Genomic DNA, 25,563 nt, shown 5'->3' on the forward strand with positions numbered 1-25,563 from the left:
GTTTTTAATCTATTCTGTGTTAAATTACTGTTTTTGTCAATGGAGTCTGGTGGCTTTGAAGAGAACAAAGATAGTTTGAATCTGGATATTCAGCTTTTATTTTGATGAATTCCAGCTTCACCCAGAACTTTTCATGAATAACCTTCTGAGAGACGCAGAGCAAAGGGAAGAAAGTCTCTTTGAGAAGAAACTTTGTTATAGTTTGACAACAATCACAACTTAAGGGCCTCTTACTGGCTTTGAATTGAGACTCAAGGTCTTCTTATTTGAATCGCTCGGTTGTCTTGGAGATGCATCTATTGAGTTATAGTAGTGACGAACTCGAGTTCAAACTGTGGAAGCTTTTATGTGAGTTCATGGTAAAATATATATATTAAGTGAGAGCATTCTCTATTCTGCAGCAAGAATTCTCTTTCACTTTTCAGAGATCAAAAGATACTTCACTGAGTAAAAGCACACAAGAGGGAACGACGCTCTGCACACGTCCAACACCTCATGAGACAGAGATGCAGTCCAACACATTTGTGTTTCCCAGGATCTGAATTTGAAATGCATAAAGCATGAGAAGATTCTGTGCTTATATAACACTGAAGAACTCCAGATCATTGTGAACAGTAACATTGTGTTTGTGTCTCACAGGTAAACTGCATCCCGACACAGACAGTAGAAGGAGTTTGTGTTTTGAAAGCGATATTAGTTCTTGTGGATTTTGCAGAGAAAACCATAAAATCACAAAAACCCTTTGAAGAAGATTGTAAATGTTTGAGATTAGAGAGAATTCAAGACTCTGTGCTTCTGATTTCACAGTTCTCGCTCTATAAGCAACAGAAATAATCATTCAGCTCGTCCCTCTGGCTCCAAAACGAGGAAGATGCTGCAGGAGCGAGCAGATAAAGGACTTCTTCTTTTTCTATCTCCAAACCCACGAGGTGAATCCAGCCTGGCCTGTTTCCACACACACACACACACACACACACACATGCTCCAAATCTCTGGAAAACAGCAGCAGATGAAACGGGCCGACGGCTCGTCCCAAAGCTTTTCATCTCACCACCTGTTCTGTATTTCCAAAAGCGTTTCGAAGCCAATTTGTCCAGAATCAAGGAATGACAACGCTCACGCAGCTCTGATCATCTGATTTAAAGATCAGCAGAATAAAACCTGTGATTCTGGAGGTGAAACTTCTGCATCCCTAAAGGAAACGGCAGGTTAGACAGCGTTGTATTTCTTTGCACTCTTTTAAAAGCTGTAGCAGCTTCTCGTTAGTCTGTTGTTTCCCTCATTGTGTTGTAATAAAGGAGTCTGAAGAGGTCTCCAGGAGACGAGCAGGAATGTGTGAGTCAGTGAGAGGCGCAGGACGACTCGGTCAAGGTGGCCTGTCCTCTCAGGGTGAATAATTATCTGCTTTAATTAAAGCACATTAAAGCGTGTGTGTGTGTGTGTGTGTGTGTGTGTGGAGGGTTATGGATTGGAAAGAGAGCATACAAGGATGGATAGGAGAGCATTCGCGTGTGGTGTTTGTGCATTAGATCATTCATGTGTGATATTTGGCTTGTCTGTGTGTTTACATGAAGGAATGTGCAGTATTGTGTGTGTGCAGCTTCACACAGCACTCGACACAACGACACACTCCTGAACGCTGAGTGCAGAGAGTCACAGTCGAGGGAAGATGTGCACATTCACGGAGGTGGAAAGAATTCATCAACACTTGTTCTGCATCTCTGCAGAAATGTCGTCAATAGTTTGTGTCACCTCAGTGCAGAGATACTGTGATTAGCTTAGCTTAGCACAAAGACTGGAATCAGAGGGTAACTGCTAGCGTAGCGCCAAGAACACCAACAGATCCAAGTTGTTTACAGGCTTTATATTAAAAATAAATGTCAAATTGAGACATTGTGGTTGTAGAAATGCATTTAAACTTTAAACTAAGCTGGTTGTTTAATGTGCCATGCTCAGCAACACATGTCCTGGATGTAGAGTAAGAGCTGCTTTATAATAACATCAAACAATATGTGTGCAAAACCACATATGATGCAATTAACGAATGCCACAAACCAAACTTCACTCCCTAAAAAAACACTTAAAATGTGAAATTGTAAAGCTTTAACAACTTATTCTGTTAGTTTCTGGAATAAAGAATAAGAATCACACACACACACACACACACACACACACACACACACACACACACACACACACACACACACACACAATACACGTTTTAAATGTTCCGTTTTATTGAAACCTTCTGAACAGAAGCAGATCTGACGGCATTCAGTACAAATATATAAACTTCTCGCACATGTTCTGTTGAGATCACGTTCATGTTCAGGAACACTGCAGCCACAAACACAGAAACAAAACGAGAACAAACACTGAATGAGGAATGAAAACATGAATAACAAAAGCATCAAAGATTCATTTGACTTGCTGGAGTCACAAAATCAAAGACTGAGTTGAAAACACAAATCGGAGACAAAAAGCTTCTGTAAATATAAATTCAACAGATATTTTCTGATACTTTCACAGTTTAAAGTCACACGTTTCATTTATTTTAGCAGTAAACTGTGGTGTTCTGTTTAATCTGACTGTAACAGCTCGTGTGTTTTAATTCAAACACGACATATTAACATAATGTTTCTGTCAGGACGTCAAAGAAATGCAAAGCTTGCATGAAGAATGTGACGTAACAATCTTCTAACACAAGTTTTATTCTGAAATACATCTGAGGTCACACTTCCAATCAGACAACACTTTGTGTGCACGAGTTTTGAATCTGGAAAATATTCGATGCACTTACGATAAATGCAGGAATTCATGCTCGAAAAAGGAAAAAGGTCTTGTTACAGCAGCTGTGGTGACACAGAATTACACACCAAGAAGAACACACAAGAATAACACTGTTGATACGTCGTACACGTATATCTTGCATTAGATGTACTGCGTGGAGTCACAGGGGGAGTTAGCATGGGGCTAACAGTGTTTGGCTAATTACTGACCAATAATGTTTAAATGTATGAAACTATTTTTGATTCATTTGTAATTGTAAAAACTTATTTCACAGTGAAAGAATTCTGTTCAGTTCAGTACGGGGGTCAAATCAGCTTTTAAAGATGGCCGAAAGGTCAAAGGTCACAGCTTGTGTGGTTATGTACTGCAGCGGTTGAGGTCTCTGATGTTGTCCTGAGGGAGGTGTGGACACGGAAATCATACAAAACTTTATCGGAGCAAAATTAAAAGAGAATAGCAAAAGAAATGTGAAAGAAAAGCAAAGTATAGAGAGAAACAACGAGAGACATCCTTAAAGCTACGTCTCTAAAGAGACAAAGACAGAAGAGACCAGGACGTAACGGATCTGAAGACGGACAAAGGTTCGATATGTCCTCAAGGTCCAACCCTCAGAGACTTTTTAAAAAGTTCTCCAGGTGGACGTTCACACAGCGAAGTCTCCGTACCCGGTGGGACAGAAGGCGGCACTGCGGAGCGTATCGAGGCAGTTGACGAGGATTAGCGTGCCGGTCAGGTGCTTCCACCTCTTGGTGATGGGGTTCCTCATCTTGTCCAGGCCCAGGTGCAGCTCCTGGATCACGTCTCGGTAGCTGTCCCCCACGTGAGCGGCCCACGTCAGGAGGAAGTCGTAGGCGGGCTTCCACATGGACTGAAGGGGAGGGACCACAGAGAGAGAGGAGGGACAGACTGGTAATGGTGCCCATGTACCAAAACGTACAAATGTGTGCTTGGCAGGATAACAACACGTGTTGCTGGACATTCGTAAGATATCAAACGCCGTTGACTAAAGGGGCCATAATGAGAACCTTATACTTCTTGTTTACATCCCAAAGCATTTGTTCCAAAACTGAAGATTATCCCTCAAATCAAAGGCAATAATATTTAAAATACTCCTTTATCCTTTCCCCTGTTTTACAACCTGTTGACATACAGACTCAAAGTCTCTCACCTCGTTGTCCAGTAGACCGTTCTTGTCGCGGTGCGGAGCTTCGTACGCCTCCATTTGCTGTCTGGACACTCGCGCAAGTTTCTCGGCCAGTTCCCTCCACCGGAAGGCCACTTCCACCGCCGTGGTGAGCAGGACGAAGTCCAGGACGAGTCGGGCAACCAAACCCTGGCAGTCCATCTTCAGCAGCGCCTGACGGGGGAGGAAACACAGTCAACACTGCGATGAGGTTTTAACCTGGTGCTTAAATCAAAACGACACAGATCCTGAAAGAGTTTCATCTCATCAGCAGGCTAAAGACTTTCCTTTTTGATAAAGCTTATAGTTAGGGCTGGCTCAGGCTTGCCTTAGATCAGCCCCTAGTTATGCTGCCATAGGCTTAGACTGCCAGGGGACACCTCCCTGCTCTCCTTCTCTTCCTCTCTCCTCCCCTCCCTCTCTTCTTCTCCCTCTCTATCTGTATGCATTTATGTAAATGTATGTTACTAACACAGCACAGCATTTTCCTGGATTCATCCAAACACAACATAATTTCTGTCAAATGTTGTTTATCCTGTACACACGACATCTATTGCACGTCTGTCCGTCCTGGGAGAGGGATCCCTCCTCAGTCTCTCCCTGAGGTTTCTTCCATTTTTCCCCTTTAATTATGGGGTTTCTTTTAGGAAGTTTCTCCTTGTGCGATGCGAGGGTCTAAGGACAGAGGGTCTAAGGACAGAGGGTCTGAGGACAGAGGGTCTGAGAACAGAGGGTCTAAGGACAGAGGGTCTAAGGACAGAGGGTCTAAGGACAGAGGATCTAAGGACAGAGGGTCTAAGGAGGATCTAAGGACAGAGGGTGTAAGGACAGAGGGTCTAAGGACAGAGGGTGTAAGGACAGAGGGTCTAAGGACAGAGGGTCTAAGGACAGAGGGTGTAAGGACAGAGGGTGTAAGGACAGAGTGTCTAAGGACAGAGGGTGTAAGGACAGAGTGTCTAAGGACAGAGGGTCTGAGGACAGAGGGTCTAAGGACAGAGGGTCTGAGGACAGAGGGTCTAAGGACAGAGGGTCTAAGGACAGAGGGTGTAAGGAGAGAGGGTGTAAGGAGAGAGGGTGTCGTATCCTGTACAGTCTGTAAACACTGAGACAAATGTATAATTTGTGATATTGATATATAAATACATTTGATTTGAGCTCCAGCAGCAACGTTAACTGAGCAGAGTTTGGCTCACAATGCAGATGAAAGTGGGAACGTGGAGTTAAATTCAGCACCCTGAGGCTAAAAAAAGCATAAATAAATAAAAGTTATTTCTCATAAATCTTGAAATAAATAAGATATTAAAGTTTTGAACCTTTTCTGGGACAGAATTGTGGAAAGAAACACATAAACATATTCAGACCTAGATACAAATATGGATAAAATCTTGGAAATTGAAAGTATTTTTGGATAAAATGTCACTTTTTTGGCTTAACTCCCATTAAAACACCAAAGTATCTACGTGTGGTTTCATTTGAATCATTTTTAGAGGCTTAAAAAGATTAGAGAAGTCAACATTTGTGTAGAAAGAATATGATTTTGGTTCGGTCTAATCCTGGTAATCGTCTCATGATCCCTCAAACGAAACACTGTTTGTCTTTAAACCGGCCGCAGGGCTGAAACATTAAAAGGTTAAAACAGTTTCTAAAGAAAAGACTTCTTTATGAGCAAGTGTACGGATATAATCCCTCCGGCTGCTGCTGTGAATACGTTCTCACTCAGCTAACGGCGTAAATGAGGTTAGAAAAACACTGAGCATTAATAAAAGCAGCTGACGGGAGAAAACACTGCAGGCTTCTTTTATCAAGACCAGAAAATGCAGTGTGTGTGTCCATCCAGAGATAACATGATGGTTCAGAAAAAAAGCAGCTGCAGGCATCGCACATCTACACACACACACACACACACACACACACACACACACACACACACACACACACACACACACACACACACACACACACACACTTGAAAGTGATGCTCTGTCCTGTGGTGATACCTTTTCAGGCTCATTGCAGGGGAGATTTCTCTTTGCTGCCAGCCCGACGACGCAGCGAGCGGACACACTCTGGAAAATGTGTTTTTACGGAGACCTGAACAACGTCTTGGTGCATAAAAAGCAAGAACTTGCACATAAAGATCAAGTGTCAGGCAGGCATGATGCACTCTTTGACTCCAGACAACATCATAGACAATTAATGAGCTTTGCAAGATCACCCTGCTACAAACTATTATTATAAGTGTTGCTCCTAGAATCCATCAAAGCAAATACAGGAAGCAATAGAGGTCAAAAAGATGCATCGAGGATGTTTTCATGGTACGACCTGTTCACACGCATCAAACTCTGCAGAGGCAACAGGATGCAAACACACTGAGAACAGACAGACTGTTGCTCTGCAGCTGCATTAAGTCACATTTACCTGCTGCTGCTGCTGCTGCACATCAAAGTGTTGAAGTGCTTTTATATAAAGCAGCTTCAGGAAATGCAAAGTATTTGTCACAGAGGTTAACATTAGTCGGGTTTCCATAGCAAATGTATCGCAAGTTCAAACCGGATTTTGAGAACGTTGAAGTCACATTTATCCATAAAGCAACTTTTCCACATCAGCTAAATGTAAAAATCCCACTTTTCTACTGTTGCACTTTGTTTTACGTGCAAATTGAAAATGTGCATAAAAACAGAGGATGGAAATGATTTCTGTTTCTGCTTCCACTTGTGCAGCGTGCATGAAGTCACATTTTAGTTGCTCGTGCTGTGCTTAAAAAAGATGAATCCTCTTCGTCTGCACCGGCTGCTCTTCTTTAGTTCGCTGTAGTAAAACCTCCTGTTAACACGAGTATGAATCTGGAGCGATGGGACTTCAATCAGAAACATAATGCATGGGAACACACTGCTTTATAATATAAATAACTTTGTCACCGCTCTCGTCATCGCAGACGTTTATAAGCGGCTTCATGAGATCCAATCGGAGGTCAGTGTTGCATGAAACTCTTCAGAAAAGATTTGTCTGAATGGCTTTGAGATGAAACCGCAGCATCTGAAAGTCACACGCTGTGATTCATCTGATTACTCGCGTCCAGCAGGAGACAGGAAGAGGACGTTTATTTCGGGTTCTGTGCTTTGATGGAAATCATATGAAAGATGTCGCAGAGAGGAAGTGTACGTCAAATTAACTTTAGGTTCAATACACACACACACACACACACACACACACACACACACACACACACACACACACACACACTCAAATCTGATTTGAAAGTCCACATTTCATACTGATTTCTCTCTCAGTCACTCAAATTAAAATTCACGATAAGCGATAATATTTTGGCACAATAACAAACTTCTAATCCACTGAAACACCGACACATCAGTTTATATATATATATATATATATATAGAGTCTGGGTGTGAAATCAATTTAAGCAATTTCCTTCCTAATTTATGTAACCTTTGAAATGATTTGTGTTACTGTAAGTCTCATTTATTGTTATTTATTTCCTCCTGTAAGTTGAAATATTATATATATATTTTTTGGGCCATTTGTGCAATAAAACATGTACATAAGTAAATATTTTACTGATAATTATTATTTTGTTGCATTTAATTTATGATTCAAATGATGTATGTATTAAAATAAAACAAAACAATATACAAAATAAAAGCATTTTATATGATGTAGTATTTGGTACTTGAAGCACCTTTAAGATGTAACTCAGTTTTAAAAGACAAGACAGGAAGAGCCTTGTAATCCCAAGGTCATGTGACATGTTGTTAGAATAATATACCTTCTTCTCGCGTCCTTTATCTCTTTAATTGTCTCCATTATGAGCTGCGGCTGTAATGAAGAGAAATAACCTGGACGACCTGCAGCGAGCAGGTTACTCTACAAAGCAAACTGAGAAGATGACAGACAGCGCGCCCCCCTCTATCTCTCTGCACCACCTGGCCCACACACACTTTGGCCCTCGACTGTGATGTCCTTTGTATGCCGATTCAGGCTTCACACAGATTTCAGTCTAAATATAGACACACACACACACACACACACACATGTCACTGCTGTCTGGAAAGGAGCATGATGCGTTCAAATGCGACTCAGGAGCTCCGTACGTGCGGCAGAGATGTGCTGTTTAGAGCCGGAAAGGATTAAAGCGGGAGACACGACAGGAAGGAGTTTGTGTTTTAAAATACATTTGGTTATTTGCACACTGCAGCAGGTGAAGGTCAAAGGTCAGTGTCTTGCTCAAGGACACGTTTACACTTCAGTCCCTCAGTTTAAAGAAGACACTGCAGGTGAATAGGGGAAATATTTGAACTAATAGATATCAGCATGAAACTTCCCCAGCTGATAACTGACATTAAAAAAATATTGTTTTGTATTACACATTTTCTGAAATGTTATGTTTAAATATGCAAATGAGCCGTTACCTAATCAGTCTTTCCACTAGCACGAGAGAAGAGAAATGGAAGCAAAATAGCCCAAATCCTCACAATTGACCAAATGCATGAACATGATGTTTCACCTGTAGAGTCTCACCTTAAAACTGCTGAATTAATGCAGGTAAACATATGACAAAGTTATGACATGTATGAATCATATGGTTGAACGTAGAACTGAATGCAGCACAACTCGTTTCTTTATCTCTGTGTTTCCACATTATTAACTCACAACATGCTCTAAAAATAGAAACCTCTGTAAAATATGAGACGTCGGCGACCTCCAGGAAGCCCCAAAGCAGACTGACAGACGGAGCCGACAGCTGACCGAGCGGCTGTCAACTAAATGAGCTTCACCTCCAGAAGCTTGAACAGAAAGGAGGGAGGAGCAGGGCAGAGGAGACGCTGACAGGTAGGAAAGAGAAAGGAAGGAGGAGAATGAAAGGAGGCAGAGAGAGAGAAAGATAAGAAGAAGAAAACGCAGAAGGAGAAGAAGGAGAAGAAGAAGGAGAAGAAGAAGAAGGAGAAGAAGAAGAAGGAGAAGAAGAAGAAGAAGAAGAAGAAGAAGGAGAAGAAGGAGAAGAAGAAGAAGAAGGAGAATGAAGGAAAGAATAAGAAGTAGAAGATAATAATGAAGGATAAGCAGAAAAGAAGAAGGAGAAGAATAATTGAGTACTAATTCTCAGACTTTATAATAGTATTCCATATCTGCGCATAGAGAAGAAGGAAGAAGCAGATCAACATACAAGAAGCAGAATATCTTCTCCTTTCGTCCCGCCTTCGCCTCTCCTCCTCATCTTCTATCCTCCCCTCCTCCTCCTCCTTCCCGCCTTCTCCTCCTCGCTCCTCCTCCTCCTCCTCTCCTCTCCTTGCTCCTCTCCACCTCCCCCTCCTCCGTTTCTTCTCGCCTCCTTCTCTCCTCCTCCTCCTTCTCCTCCTCCTCCTTCTCCCCTCCCCTCCTCTCTTCTCCTCCTCCTCCTTCTCCTCCTCTTCTCCTCCTCCTCCTCTCCTTCTCGCTTCTCCCGCCTCCTCCCCTCCTCCTCCTTCTTCCTCTTCTCCTCCTCCGCCTCCTGCTCTGCACTCGCGCCGCCTACGCCGCCTCCTCCTCGACTCGCCTGAGAAGAAGAAGAAGAAGAAGAAGAAGAAAGCAAGATAAAAGAATAACTTCATTTGCACATGTTTTCAATGAAGTGATTGAACAGAGAAGAGAAATGTCCGCAGGTCATCGCTGCAGATCTTATTTCTTTATTAGATTAGATTGTTGTCTTTCTGATATTTCTTATGTCCCGTTCCAACTGTAAACATAAATCACAGCCACACAACAGTTTTCTCTTCAAGGTTCTTCAGATGTGGCAGAATCACAAACATAACTGATCTAAAGAAACGTTTATTTCTCGCTGGCTCTGTTTGGTTTCATCTCTCAGTTTGGATCCATCGCGTCCTTTGTGGAGCTTCTCAGCAGGAGCTGACTGGAGGATTTCCTTCTGCGTCTGAGTGCACTTCTCTGCTGCTTGAGTTCACCTGACAAAAGTACATTTTTCACAAGCAATTCCCTCGTTTGTAGTCCAATTAATCAGGTCTGTATAAAATATTCATAGCTTAATTAACATTTTTATTGGCTGTCGCAGGGGATCGAAGCGGCTGCACATTTCAGAAGAAGTTCTGAGTTACTGTTGACTTTTACGACTAAAGACGTTGGTTTTAGACGGGAGTCCATCGCAGGGGATCGATTACGGGCCCTGCAGGATCTATTATTAAACAATCCTCTCCTGGCCTTTCAGACACTCTCCTGCGCTCACAAGCACAAGGGACGGCTCTCTACTTTGTCCTCTGCCGCGGTAACTCGAGCCCCGGCGATAAAAGATCTGCCGGGGCGGTGTCGGATGCCCCCGAGGCCTCCAGCGCCGTCCTGATCAATGCCTGCTCACGTTTCACACGAGAACACCTGTCGGAGACGTAATGAGTTGTTTTTAAACCCCGAAGACAAACCAGGAGCGCTTGTTCTGCTGCAACACTTTCTGTTTTAATGTTTCACACTGAAGCCAGCAGGTCACAGCTGGAATACTGTGTGCAGAATTCAGATTCTCAAACCTACCTGAGAAAGCTCGGCTGGGCCTGTAAGGTATAAAGGATGCAGCGGACATGTTGGCTGCTATAATTCAAGCAGTGAGCTGCAGGTCGTGCACAAACTCGAGGTGGAACAACCTCAGTGTGCAGTCAGGCTGCTTCAGGGGAGACAGTGTATGAATAAGGTACACATCTTTAAATAATAAAGTTGATTTCTTACAATAACATTTTATTTTACGACATTAAGACAAATATTGGCCTTTAATGATGTTGACGATGGAAAGGTTGCGTTGAGGTGTTTGTCACGGGAGCATATCCTGAAGTGTCCTTGTAATTCTGCCACTGTGTGGGCTCACAGAGGAAACGAGCAGCGGGTGTGTCGACGCGCTGCCGGCGCATGTTGACCTTTATGATGTCAGGAACAGGAAACGCTTTCACTTTATTCAGAACGTTAACTCATAATGTCAAGATGCTGAAGAATCACTTCAAGTTTCGTAGTTGGTAAAAAAACCAAAAGGTTTTATAACTGGATTAAAAACAATAGTTTAGTCTCATGTCTGTATGAAAGTGTGGAGACGCAGGACGCCGTGTCATCGACCTCGTGTGTACAAATACATATTCAAACATAGTTTCAGGCCAATTTTGAGCAAAATATACAGCGATGATAATTCAAGCCTGCGTGATTCACACACATCCTGATCCTGCAGGTGACACACACATTCACACACATGGTTTGGTTTATAGAACCGCAGCAAACTGAGCAGGGACAGGAAACAAGTTTTCGATGCATCTGGACATAAACAGACACATGGTCGTTTTAGAAATCCATCTACTTTTCAGTGAAAACTGATAAATGCAAAACACTGGCTGAGTGATGGCGGCAGATCTGCACAAACATCATTCATCGTTAGAAAACACCCAGAGTCCGTCTGATCTGTAACCAGAAAGAAATGGAGGAAGATCGCGTCGTATTATATCATATCAAAGCCATAAAGGTTGTTAAGTCATTACTAGAGACTCTTAAAAAGTACTGTCACTGAAGACGAATAAAAGCAGCAGAAGTTGAGGAGCGGGAAGCAGTTTCATGCATTTTAACTTCACGTAGATGCAGAAACTGGGAGAAAGTCACCGTCACCCGCCGGTTCTGTCAACACTTCCAACAAACAATAACTTTAAATTTGATTTGGTCTGAAACGGCTCGCAGAGCGACGTGAGACACCGAATGTCTGGCTGAGAGACGCAGTAATGAAATCATTTTTTGGCAACTGGCCCTTCATCTCAGGGAGACACATTATGTCAGGCTTCTCTCTGTGGCTGAATCCCTGGTCATTTCCATATAATAGCAAACACGTGTGCTGTAACACTCGAAGACAAATCTTTCCATCAAGGTTAACGGAACTAATTTCTTATTCGTCCTTGATGATGGAAGTGTTTCTGGTCTTCAGAGAAGGACATCCGAGTGTGTGCTTCCTCCATCTTTCAGTAAATCAAAAAAGAAAAAGAGAATGGCGCTCAGAGGAGTCAAGGACGGAGCCTGGTTCAGAGATAAGACAAACACACAGAAGGAGTTGAAGGTGGACGCTGGAATAAAAGCCTCCTCTGCTTTAGACTTTGTGAGATTCTGGGAGCGTCACATGTCGTACAGCCGAACAGGAAGAGGTGCAGGTTACTGTTACTGTCACAGTCCCATTTAGCAAGGCATTTTACCCCCAGCTGCTCCGATGGCCTCACGGAGCATGTCGCTGCGAACAGAACAGCTTCATCAACTCTGCAGGGAAAAGCAGCAGTTGGAAAATGTACTCCACTAAAGTACCTTTTGAGTAATAGCGTCTGGCGAGAAATATCTCGGGACTATTTTGCTTCCCCCAGGGTGCCGTCGCTGTCGGAGAAGAAAAACACATCGAGGCCGACGTGCATTTGTTTGACAGAGTTGTTTTCGCTCAAACTGCAGATTTAAGTTTTATTTCTATGCTTCCCCCGCTTCATTTCTCATGTGTTGACTGTGATCCTCCTCAGGCTGCAAGACAACTTGTTTACTATTCACATGACTGAGCCTCAGAATGAAAACCTTCGACGCTCAGCTTGTGTCACATTGTCCGACTGCAACACAGGCTGAAGTGTGACTGTGCAGGAAATTACATCTTTGTTCTTTTTCGCTTCAACAAAGCTGAACTAATGGTGCAACAACCATCTGAGGTATGCTCCGTCTGTAAAGTACATCATTTGAGCACAATAGCTGTTACCGTAATGCTTTTGTTGAGCGTGAATGTTTTTGCAGCAATGTAACACCTAGAGGGGAATGGCACACAGTGTATGACTTTATTTATCTTTTTAAGGACAATTCCCTGATTGTGAAATTGCTCTACTGTGTTGTAAAATACAAAGAGAAAACACAAGCAGCACTAATTAAGTCATTTATTCAACAAAAATGCTAAATACAGTCTGTTTCCAGCTACTTCAATGTGAGAAATAACTGTTTCTCAGATTCTACATCATCAAACTCCCTATATTTGGATTTTGGTAACATCTGAAGACATGACATTTTGGGGGGATTTATAGATACATTACCATTTGAAATTTAGACCTCATTTGTGCAGGAGCCCATTCTTTGTCTATGGGACAGTGACACATGTTCATCCCCCTGGTAACAATTTTAAAGGTCAGTTTTGTACTTCCTGCCTTCAGGAAAAAGGGTGCTTTAAAGGCCACTTTAAAGTCCAGAGATTCCTCATTCTCATCAGCCAAAAGACTACAATTAAATCGAAATGTCCAAGATTTATACAAATTCCTGCTCAAACATCCACCGCATTGGTTTGTTTCTCCAGGAAACACAATATAGGAGGGGCGACAGAGAGAATAAAGTAAATTCCATGACACACCAACACTTTCCCCCAACTTTTAGACTTCTGACAGGTCTGTATGAAGTTGTTATCAGTGTGTCTATCGTGGTACTTTTGTGAAAACAAGCCTTACTATTAATATAGGCCTTACTAATGCACGCAAACGCTACAACACCTACTGCAATACTTGTGAAATTAGTCACAATGAAACCAATAAGAAATAAAAACATGATTGGTCTTACCATCATGAGTTCCCTCTGGAAGGACTTCCTCTCTTTGTTCTCCATGTTCGTACACTCCTCTTTGAGTTTCTCCAGAACCGACGCCACCTTCTCCGGCTCGTTGTCCAGCTCTGTTCTGCAAAAATAATTCAGTGGCAAATTCTCGTAGCCCAGGGCATCCGCAAACGCCCTCCAGTTGCTCACATTCTCCATCAAAACCGTCCTCACTGATGCGTAGATGTACGTAAGAAATTTGCAAGGCTTCAGGATCTGCTCCAGCAGCATGGTGGTCGTAAGGTCCGGCCCTATCCAATAAATGGGCTTGACCTTACCCAGAACTAAAACGTTCTTGGCATGGACGAGGCCTATCTTCCCCTGATAGTATCCAATGTACCACTCTTTGGTGCGCAGCTGCCCTCGCAGTTTGATTTTCTCCTCGCTGAGCAAAGCAATAACATCCCCCTTTTTGTACTCCAACAGATAAGTGCTCTTGTGCTGCCTAATCACTGTTTTGATTAACTTGCCGAATTTAAGGCTGGTAATGCACCGGTCCTGAAACTTTGGGTATTTGGAAGTGGCAGCCAGCGGTGAGAGGACAATCTTATCCACCTCTTTCTTTTTCAGAAACCTCCTCTGGCCCGTTATCCTCGCTTCGGTCTTCGGTGGCGGCGGCGGTGTTTGGACGCAGAACTGAGTGAGGATACAGTCAAGGGCGTCCTTGACTTGGACCCTGAGGGTGAAATCTGAGATGCTGTTGGGGTTGTGTGACGAGATCATGTAGAGGAGCCGGCTGACTTTCCCCAGTTTAACCTGAAATCCCCGAATCACCCCTGCACCCTCATACGCCTTCACCTCGTAGTTGGACATGTTGGAGTACAATCCCACTTGGAGGTCCTGAGGGTACCCCAGCACGAACTGGTGCTTCCCCCACAGCTGGAGGGCCACTGGCGGGCTGGAGCTCGCCTGTCGGCCCACCTCAGTTTATCAATAAGGTATTGGGGGCGCAGTCATGCCCAAACATGGCCACGACTGTCTTGAAGGAAGGGTGAATGTGCTTGGGTCCATAAACTCCCAGAGTTACTTTCCTCTGCACATGGTCCCAAACAGTGGTGTTGTGGCTGATGTACTGCGACTGAACCACAACAGCCACATACATACACGGCTCTAGGGTATCCAGCTGCACCTGGACTGTCTCCTTGTAAATGTAAGCATTAGGGATGGGTGTATAAGGCCCTTCTTTGCAGTCACTTCGAACGCAAAGGATATCTGCAGTGTGACAACTCTCTTTCTTGACCGTTACCAATACCTTCATCTCTAACGTGATAAAGGACTTGGTCTCCATATTGCTCAGCTTGATCTCCACCACGGGGCTGACGGTGGAGCAGTGGTCACCGTTGAGCTCCAGAGGAGGGTCCAGTAAGGCTTTCATGGAGATCTGCTGGTGTTCTCCATTGCTGACGTGGCCTTCAGGGATGTGTATGCTGATTTGGGTGTCCGGGAGCTGAACCACTCCTCCATTACTGTCCAACATGCACACGATGTTGGTCTCCACGGGCTGTGTCTGGCCCCACCCAGGACTCTGGCCCAGGGAGTCAAGGTCATGGCAAGACCTTGCTAGCTTTCTGTGGTTCAACCAAGCAGTCCTGAAGTCCTCCCTGCTCTGAAACTGCTCCGGTGAAGGAGCCTTAAGGCCTGTGAAGAATCCCGAAGAAGGTAAGGTTGGATTCAACTGCGCCTGCAGGACTGACAGTTCTGAGAGACTGTGGGAACGTTTACCCCTAAAAAACGGGTTATCCCTGTGGAGGTTAGGTACAACCTCTTGATTTGGGCTGGTTGGCGTGGTATTGTTAATGTGGCAGCTGCTGAACCCATTTGTCATGGTTAAACCAGTGTTAAAGTTTGAGCAAGATGATGGCGATGCCAGTGCATCAAACAAAATAAGGTCTGTTGAGTTCCTTACATCTAAATCTTTGCAATTTTGATCTAACGGACGGATGAAGGGGTCCACAGAGAAGGGACTGTTGTTGTAAATTGGGGAGGGCTTAAGGGACACCCCTGTCCACTCCCCCAAACCTCCAAACTCCTTCGACCCATCCTCGTATCCTTCCCCAAGACTGTCAATCATCCCACTGTCGCTGAGCGAAGAGTTCCTGAAGTTGATCGGCTGGACGTAGGCGGCCGGGATGTAGCCCATTTCTGTGTTGTTGTGGGCGTACCACCACTCTCCCCCTGACGTGTCCAACACATAGAGCCGATCACCTTTGGAGAACTTCAGAGTGGTGAAACTGCTGGGGCAATAATCCTTTATGGCGACCACTTCCTGCGCAGCTCCATATGAGGCTGAAGTGTCAAGCCTTAAGGCACTGGGAGAAGGCACTGAAAAGGAAAAAGATATTAGACAGAATCTATTAGTGATGCTCTTCTGCCTTGATTGCAGAAGTGGTTTTGTAACTGGTTTGTCACTATTTTAGAAAAGTGCACTTAATCACTCAATGGCTGATTGCTCAAAATACTGCAGTTAACAGCCCTTAACTCATAATAAGACGGATATAATGGGCCGGTTGAAATAAAGAGGTGAGGTAACTACAGATCAGCCATAAAGGTTTGTGAACAAATGGTTCAGTTTACTGCATTAAAACGTCAAAGGAAATACTTGATGCAGGATAAAAAAGGAAAGCCGTAAAATAGCACCAGAAATGACAAAAAACCTTTAATCATTCTGAATTCAACGACACATTTTTCCGAACAATAAGCAAATGTATGAGCAAATGAACTGCATAATTTACTGCACAATTCTCTATTTTTAGTTCACATCATTAGCGTATATAGAGCATGTAAACAAAGCTGTAATGACGTGCAACCAGTGAAGTGAAAGAGCCAGAGAAAGTTTCCAACATATGACCGAATAATCTAATTATAAAAAATGAAAAGCACAAAAATAAAACAACAAGTTCTAGAGATATGAAGTGAGCCTTAATAAATCCATTCTTCAAATGAACCATAAAGGAATAATTAAGTATTGTACCTTACAAAACACATACTTTCTTTAAAACAGTAACGTAAAGCTGGTGTGAAGTGAAACAGACCTTTAACATCGTTAAGACTGGCCCCGGTGACCCCTTCGCTGAGGTCGATGAGCGTTCCCTCAGACTTGCACCGAGGGAGGACGTGGTTGTTGTTCGTCACTCTGATAATGCGATGGGCAGCCATGGCCGGTACTTAACATAGAATCCGCTCATTGGCAGCTTTGCATCTGGATGGGAAACAAACAAAACATTTCAGAGTGGGAGCAACCAATTTAAAAAAACATCTGCATGTTTGATGCTCCAATCTGGAGCAAATTCCAAAAGCAGCGTGAGAGTAGGAAGCTTAATTTTCTAGATCACTAACACAGTTAAATGCTACAAAGGTCAAGGCTGCAGCGGCAGAAAATAGGGTTGATAAATATCACTGCATGTTTGAAGGATGTGATGGGGGAAGGAGAAATAGAGAGATGAGATTTAGGAGCAGAGCAACGCAAAATAAATAATAAAGTGACACAAAACGAGATTGAAATTCTGAGTGAAAATGTCAGAAACATAATGTAAAGCATGAGGCAAGACCGCGCCTGGCCACAATCTCTGGATATATCACGTTAAGCAAAGTGCATCCAGTCGTTGAAAGGAAGAAATGATTTTGGATCAGCTGATACTCCAGCTTCAGAATCAGACTTAAAAAATGTAGTTTATTTATATGTAATTAATTACAAAACAAAAACTAGTTCCCATTCAGCCACAAGAGCATGAGTGCGGTCCGACGCTGATGTTCGCCGATAAGGCCTCACGTGCAACACAACAACTTTCAACAAAATGTAGAAAGTTTAAAAGAGGACAGGGCTGTGCAGACCTGGCTTTGTGCACGGGGACATTGTCACGTTGATACAAATAAAAGACCCCACAAAGCTGCAAACACACTATCGTCTATAAATCATTGCGTGCTGCAACATGTAGCTCAGGGTCTGCAGTCACACCAGCACTAACATGTTCCTGCAGGGGATTCAAACCTCTCCATCTCTCCCTCTGCCTGTGCTTCTATGTGCTTTGAGTATTTACATCTGTCGTTGTGTTAAGCAAGTTACCAATTTCCGTGTCAGGATTGAGTTGTGATTCAATTTGTGTATAAAAACACAGAGTCAGCAGAGGACTGTAATCTGATTTGAGAAGCAGCAAGAAATTGTTTTGCAGCAAAACGTCGTTCCCTTCAGTCGCAAGAGACTTTTATTATTCCTGCAGGATGTGGCGAGCGGCGACAGTGAGAACATTTGCATTTGCACACTAATGATGCCATTTTAATCTGATTAAAGCAACACAGACTGTAGAAGCTGCCATGTCCCTTTCACTGATTATCTTCATTAGAGCTTTGATGTTTGGAGCTGAATTTTCACGCAACATTTTCACATTAAACGCTGAGGATTTTCATTCATATGCAGGTGTTTGCTTTCATAACATACAGCACTTCACTTCGTTAAAGCAGCTTCTTTCTTTAGCCAAAAATGAAATGAACACACAGTAAATGAGAGCTATCATTAGCAAGCGTTGTCTAAACCTCCTTCTGAACAGCTGGTCAGTGTCGAATTGTCTACACACATCAATGGAAACACAAAAAACAATCACAAATAATTGGCACATTGTGACATCGTACTGCAATACTTCCCTCTCAATTAAAGATAAACACATATAAAACTGTGAGGATGCGACTTCTCTCTCAGTAAACGTTTAAGATGAGGCAGGAAGTTCTACTTACATTGTGTTATTGTGTTATGCAGAATTCAGTGACAGCAAGTTTTGTGTTTTAATAACATTTTTCATTTGGTTTCTTTCAGTTCATTCTTTTTAAAGCAGCTAAATAGTCAAGAAGACTAACTAGACTGAACACCACTACGATAAAAAAACACATTCATGAGAAGACTGCTTCGTCAACGTGGATAAGAAATCCTAAAAGGTGCTCAGATACGTTTCCTGCACGTGTTTACATCAGCGAGTACAACCAACACATCAGCTTCTCCAGGAGGAATCTACCTGGAGTCTCCTCAAACTATCTATTATCTTTTAATGCTGCACGACAACACGTAGTCTTTATCTAAAACTCTTCAGCATTGAGCAGATATGTTTTTCTATCGAAAGTAAAAAGGTGGGATTGTTTGTGCAGCTGCTCTCTGGAGGTTGGAGCAGAGGTGCACTCTGGGATGCAGAGCATGGCGTGAAGAGAGAGTAGGTTTTGTGTAACGGCTGCATCTGTTCCGATAGGAGCTTGTGCTGAAAGACAGTCAAACTCCTCCGAGGTGACATTTCATTTTCTTGCCTCCTCGTTGCTCGTCGGGGAGCGTGTCGCCCGTCGATAAAACCCCTCCTCCTGCTCAAAGATGAGCACTCAGCGGGCAGCCGGAGCGAGGCTGCGATCAATAACAAGCCGCTCTGCAGACAAAGACACTGTCACCGGCTTTGATCTAACACGGAGGCGATCCCCGCTGAATGTAGCAGGAGGTGAGCGCTGACAGATACAAGGGGAAGAAGAAGAGGAGGAATAGGAATCTGCTGTTCGGTGCGTTTGTTTACGCAGCAGGATGTTCACTTCAGAGCAAACTGGATTCCTCAAAACGACCCCTGCAGATCCACGCTCAGCCTCACGGAAACATGTGTTCCAGGATTTGACAAGGAAAACTGACACAAGCAATTATTAAAAAACACAAAAGTTAAACTACACCGTGACCTCGTTTACAGACAGGATGTGTTAGAGATAACAACACACAGTGTAGACTGCATTTGGGGAAATTAACTTGTTTTACTTCACGTTGCCGGAGAAATTTCAATTACAGAAGGAGAGGAAGCACTAAGAAAGATGCTCTCAGGGGATCTCAGCAGACTGCTGGAGGGTTAGCCTTCCTCACAATTGGAAGCAGGAATGTTTCTCTTCCCCCCCCCACTGGAGCGTTAATATCTGAGTTGGTGAAATACTCTGCGTTATTAACTCGTTTCAGTCAGGCTGACTGAGTGCCGAAACAGTGAGTTGAAAGTTTAATTAGCAGAGAGTCAGGCCGGGCCTAATCCCTGGATGAATGTCGCTGGAAGAACCATTTCCAGCAGCTATATGCTCACGGAGAGTTTATCGCTCTGCCATCACAGCTGTTTAAAGCTGAGCAGATTACAGGACAGAGACACGGCAACATCATGTCAAACTTAACAAAGTGTGTAATATTCAGACTTCATCCACTGTGTAAGCATTCAAACAGGCAGTAATCCAGATCAAAGCAGGAGGCTGAAGGGCTGAAAGTCTCTTAAATCATGATCAAATGCTCCTCGCTGATGATTCTGCACCATCGGTTTAATGAAATGAAATGAAAACAACTTGTTAGCTGATTCTACAAATCTTAAAATGCATCTGTTGGGGAAGTCTGCTCAGGTTGAATATTAAAGATGCTGGTGTCTCTTTATGTCTCCTGATTATTGATTCGTTAGATCTATGTGTGCTCCCTTTCTCTCGCTGCAGTCCGTCGACTCAAGACAAAATAAATGACTCTAAACGTGATGCAACAAAACCAAAACACTTGGACTTTGAAGTCCACTAAAGGTCGGCTCTTTCATCCATCTTGCAGGAAACTGGGAGCAGGCACTCGGCCTTAATTCAGTCCTCAGGGACGGAAAAACATTCAGTCTACTGGAAAAGTACCAAACCGGCTGCCCTGTTGTGGCCTGCAGCAGTGCAGCTCTGCTCCCAGCATGCATTTGGACGTGTGTTTACACCTGCAGTGTGAACAGAAGCAAAGAACAGGAGCTCGGGGGGAGAATGTCCTTGAAGTCTGTTAAATGGCTGCAACATTACAAGTGATGGGTGAAGAATGCTCCCCTATAAATAATGGTTTCACCTTATAGTTCTGTTTCATGCAATTAATCCGACACGCTTAATGATTGTCCTCTGTGGGCCACCGTAGATGTGCCTGAGGCCTGCAGTGAATTCTGCATAAATGTGATTTACCATAGAACTAACCATAGTTAGCCGACATTACAACTGTTCAGTTTCCCCAAAAAAGATGGCGATGGTGTTTTCTTTTTAGGATTTATGGGAAACAATGTGTCCAATCTGGACGTGTTTAAGAAAAGGACAAGCTTTGCAAATAATGAACTTCATGCACGTCACATTTTGAAACGTGCACGCTGAAAACAGCGAGAATATGCATTCAGGTTTGTATTTGTGAAGCAATAACGTTGAGAGTGATGGTGCAGCGTCTTCCTCGTATCTTTCAGGAAAGCCCTGATCACTGATTCATTAAGTGGTTACTCATTTATGGTGAATTGTGAAAGATTAATAGTAAGTTTTTCCTTTGAATCTGACACTTTTCGTCTCCAACAAGTAAAATATAGCGTCATTTTACAAAGCCGTGAATCTTTCGAGGAGTTTAATTTCCGTGCACTTTAGACAAATTGATGATTTTGTCACACAAGATGTGTCATCTGTCTCCTTTGTGTCCTGACACCATATTCCTGCAGGCGGTCTCACTGCCCTGCTGCAGCTTTGTGACATGTTCAGGTTTTATGTTTTACCCCGCAGAGCATCAGAAAAAAGGGAATAAATGAAAAATCCTCAGCTTGGCATGTGGTCAAGTACATTACTCTGCAGCGCTGCTGTGCCCCGACCGCCACCGTCCATCACGGGAGAAATTCATCCGTAAAATATTACAATCTGTCTTCTCTCCCCTCAGGATGAATTTTCAGGTAAATGAGGAAACTAAGTGCTGAGTTTTAGTGCCGCTTCCACCTCGGCGCTGAAGGAGATTCCTCCTCTGGAAACGAGCTTACGTCCCATTTTCAACACGTCAATTTAAGGGGAAGGCAAAGTTTAAGTTTCAACATTAAGAGTTTGAACGCTATAATTGAACTTTCTATTTCCTGCAGGGCAAAAGCATTAACAGATGGAAGATGTGATAAAACTGTGCACGGGTTGAACATTTAATTAATTTGGGGAAAATGTAAAAGCAGCTAATCCTCACATTAAGCAATATTTATAAATCCATTAACTGATTAAACTACAGTATTATAGAGATGAGAGAAGAGCTGATGCAGAAGACTAAACTACAGTATTATAGAGATGAGAGAAGAGCTGATGCAGAAGACTAAACTACAGTATTATAGAGATGAGAGAAGAGCTGATGCAGAAGACTAAACTACAGTATTATAGAGATGAGAGAAGAGCTGATGCAGAAGACTAAACTACAGTATTATAGAGATGAGAGAAGAGCTGATGCAGAAGACTAAACTACAGTATTATAGAGATGAGAGAAGAGCTGATGCTAAACTACAGTATTATAGAGATGAGAGAAGAGCTGATGCAGAAGACTAAACTACAGTATTATAGAGATGAGAGAAGAGCTGATGCTAAACTACAGTATTATAGAGATGAGAGAAGAGCTGATGCAGAAGGCTAAACTACAGTATTATAGAGATGGAGAGAGAAGAGCTGATGCAGAAGACTAAACTACAGTATTATAGAGATGAGAGAAGAGCTGATGCTAAACTACAGTATTATAGAGATGAGAGAAGAGCTGATGCAGAAGACTAAACTACAGTATTATAGAGATGGAGAGAGAAGAGCTGATGCAGAAGACTAAACTACAGTATTATAGAGATGAGAGAGAGAAGAGCTGATGCAGAAGACTAAACTACAGTATTATAGAGATGAGAGAAGAGCTGATGCAGAAGACTAAACTACAGTATTATAGAGATGAGAGAGAGAAGAGCTGATGCAGAAGACTAAACTACAGTATTATAGAGATGGAGAGAGAAGAGCTGATGCAGAAGACTAAACTACAGTATTATAGAGATGAGAGAGAGAAGAGCTGATGCAGAAGACTAAACTACAGTATTAGAGAGATGGAGAGAGAAGAGCTGATGCAGAAGACTAAACTACAGTATTATAGAGATGAGAGAGAGAAGAGCTGATGCAGAAGACTAAACTACAGTATTAGAGAGATGGAGAGAGAAGAGCTGATGCAGAAGACTAAACTACAGTATTATAGAGATGAGAGAGAGAAGAGCTGATGCAGAAGACTAAACTACAGTATTAGAGAGATGGAGAGAGAAGAGCTGATGCAGAAGACTAAACTACAGTATTAGAGAGATGAGAGAAGAGCTGATGCAGAAGACTAAACTACAGTATTAGAGAGATGGAGAGAAGAGCTGATGCAGAAGACTAAACTACAGTATTAGAGAGATGAGAGAAGAGCTGATGCAGAAGACTAAACTACAGTATTAGAGAGATGAGAGAAGAGCTGATGCAGAAGACTAAACTACAGTATTAGAGAGATGAGAGAAGAGCTGATGCAGAAGACTAAACTACAGTATTAGAGAGATGAGAGAAGAGCTGATGCAGAAGACTAAACTACAGTATTAGAGAGATGGAGAGAGAAGAGCTGATGCAGAAGACTAAACTACAGTATTAGAGAGATGAGAGAAGAGCTGATGCAGAAGACTAAACTACAGTATTATAGAGATGGAGAGAAGAGCTGATGCAGAAGACTAAACTACAGTATTAGAGAGATGAGAGAAGAGCTGATGCAGAAGACTAAACTACAGTATTAGAGAGATGGAGAGAAGAGCTGATGCAGAAGACTAAACTACAGTATTAGAGAGATGAGAGAAGAGCTGATGCAGAAGACTAAACTACAGTATTAGAGAGATGAGAGAAGAGCTGATGCAGAAGACTAAACTACAGTATTAGAGAGATGAGAGAAGAGCTGATGCAGAAGACTAAACTACAGTATTAGAGAGATGGAGAGAGAAGAGCTGATGCAGAAGACTAAACTACAGTATTAGAGAGATGAGAGAAGAGCTGATGCAGAAGGCTAAACTACAGTATTAGAGAGATGAGAGAAGAGCTGATGCTACACTACAGTAGTATAGAGATGGAGAGAGAGGAGCTGATGCAGAAGGCTAAACTACAGTATTATAGAGATGGAGAGAGAGGAGCTGATGCAGAAGACTAAACTACAGTATTATAGAGATGAGAGAGAGAAGAGCTGATGCAGAAGACTAAACTACAGTATTATAGAGATGGAGAGAGAAGAGCTGATGCAGAAGACTAAACTACAGTATTATAGAGATGGAGAGAGAGGAGCTGATGCTACACTACAGTAGTATAGAGATGTGGAGAACATGTTGCTGCTGCTGGAGCTAAACTATTAGCAAAGACTCCTCTCAATGCTGGACTACAGACTCCTCCTGCAGGATGTTCTGCTGTTTTATCAGGTTCTCACCAAAGGGACGTGCACACGCATCTGCATTTGTAGAACAGCCAACAGGAGAGCTGTGTCTCTGAAATGACCTGCGATTGGTTAAAGTCTCCGTCATGGGCGAGATTTACTAAAGCCTGAAAACACCGAGCCAACAGGAGGTGCAGAAGTCTGATTCGCTCTCAGATGAGTGGAACTACAATATGCTGAAAGGTTATTATGGAGTGTTTGCCCGATGATGTTAAAACATATACTGCCAGCGTCATGAGGCCGCACAGAAACCTGGCTACAGGAACGTCACAGGAGAACTACACAGGAGAACTACACAGAGTGTTCAATCAACTGAAGCCGATTTGCTCTCCGCACATTGTTCTGCTAAATTAACGAAGACAATGAGAAAAAGTTTGGTTTGAAAGACAATCAGGAGTAATTAAGTGTAAATGTGATCGTAATGTGAACTGACCTCCTGCTGGCTGGAAGCCCGGACGCTCAGAGTGCTAAGTGAGAGCTGCATGTAGAACGCAGAAGTAGTGCAGGTGAGAGCTTTTTAATCATAGTGTTAAGACTTGGAGCCCCATTATAATCACTATAATCAAGACGGTGTGTATGTTAATGAGTTTTATATGTTAATGTAACGCCGTGCACAAAATAAAATGCTCAACACTTTAAAAGAACAAGATGTTGTTTGTGCAAACGTGAGAAGGACAGAGTGGTGATTCAAATCTATACTTTTGCAAGAAAGAGGGTGCAGACTTAACGCCATTCATATGTGTGTGTGTGTGTGTGTGTGTGTGTGTGTGTGTGTGTGTGTGTGTGTGTGTGTTGTGCTGAGCAGGCATTAATTACAAAATGGAGCGTACCTTCGAGCAAAGCTGTAAAACGATGACATGCTAGTTTTCAGGCTTATCCTCGAGGGAGGGGGGGAAGGTGTAGTAAAAGACAACAGAGTGTGTGTGTGTGTGTGTGTGTGTGTGTGTGTGTGTGTGTGTGTGCGCGTGTGTGTGTGTGTGTAATATGAGTTGTTCAGTCAGGTTTATGTGTGTGTGAAGGTGTTTAGTGTCACTTTTGAATCATTTCAAGAGGAAGAAGTCTGCATGTCTTCTCCTAAACTCTTTTCCTTGACCTCGCTGGAAAACGTTTTTGTTTCCTAAAAACTTTATTTATAACACATAGAATGTGTGACGACGTTATCTCTTTCCCTTTAGTAAAGGAGATAAGGAAGGAAGCATGAAGCACCTTTCCTCAGCATTTAGAAGATTCGACCAGCTCTTATTATGGCTGCCACTTAATACTTCCGGGTCATTTCACTCAGTTAGGAACCTTCTTAAGAAAAAAGAGACCTTTCGACTGCTGCCCAAAAGTAAAATGGAAGAGGAGAAGAGGGGAAGTAAGTGCTCGTAAAGTGTTTGGAAGAAGAGGAAGATGAGGCAGCAGATAGGGAAGGAAGAGGAGAATAGAGATAGAGACAAAAGTGAGGAGGAGAGGAAGTAGAATAAAATCTCACTGCATGTAATTAAATAGAGTTGCAGGCTATAAGACGGTGTGTGCTGCCTGGACGAAAGAGAGAGGGAGGATTGTCAGCTTATTAGATGACCTTATTGGCAGGGCCGAGGAGGCGTGCACGCGAGGGACGCGTGCAAACACGTGACATAATAGCGCTAATTGTCAAACTTATCATTTCCAGTCTTTTTTCCTCCATCTGCTGCTGAGCTGTCCTCTGCAGCCGTGTGTGTGTGTGTGTGTGTGTGTGTGTGTGTGTGTG

The 25,563-nt window shown here is 43.0% G+C and overlaps 1 protein-coding gene across 1 annotated transcript; it reads right to left on the bottom strand.

Annotated features, from left to right (window-relative positions):
• Nucleotides 1–2,215: 2,215 nt before the first annotated feature.
• Nucleotides 2,216–24,295, bottom strand: sh3bp4a (SH3-domain binding protein 4a). Its single transcript, XM_029445518.1, is given in 6 exon segments — nucleotides 2,216–3,658; nucleotides 3,959–4,147; nucleotides 13,562–14,521; nucleotides 14,523–15,916; nucleotides 16,627–16,793; nucleotides 24,265–24,295. Coding segments are annotated over 5 exon segments (2,892 nt in total). The 5' UTR covers nucleotides 16,751–16,793; nucleotides 24,265–24,295; the 3' UTR covers nucleotides 2,216–3,433.
• Nucleotides 24,296–25,563: the final 1,268 nt, after the last annotated feature.

Source organism: Cottoperca gobio, chromosome 2, assembly GCF_900634415.1.
Source record: "Cottoperca gobio chromosome 2, fCotGob3.1, whole genome shotgun sequence".
In the NCBI taxonomy this organism is placed as follows: Eukaryota; Metazoa; Chordata; class Actinopteri; order Perciformes; family Bovichtidae; genus Cottoperca; species Cottoperca gobio.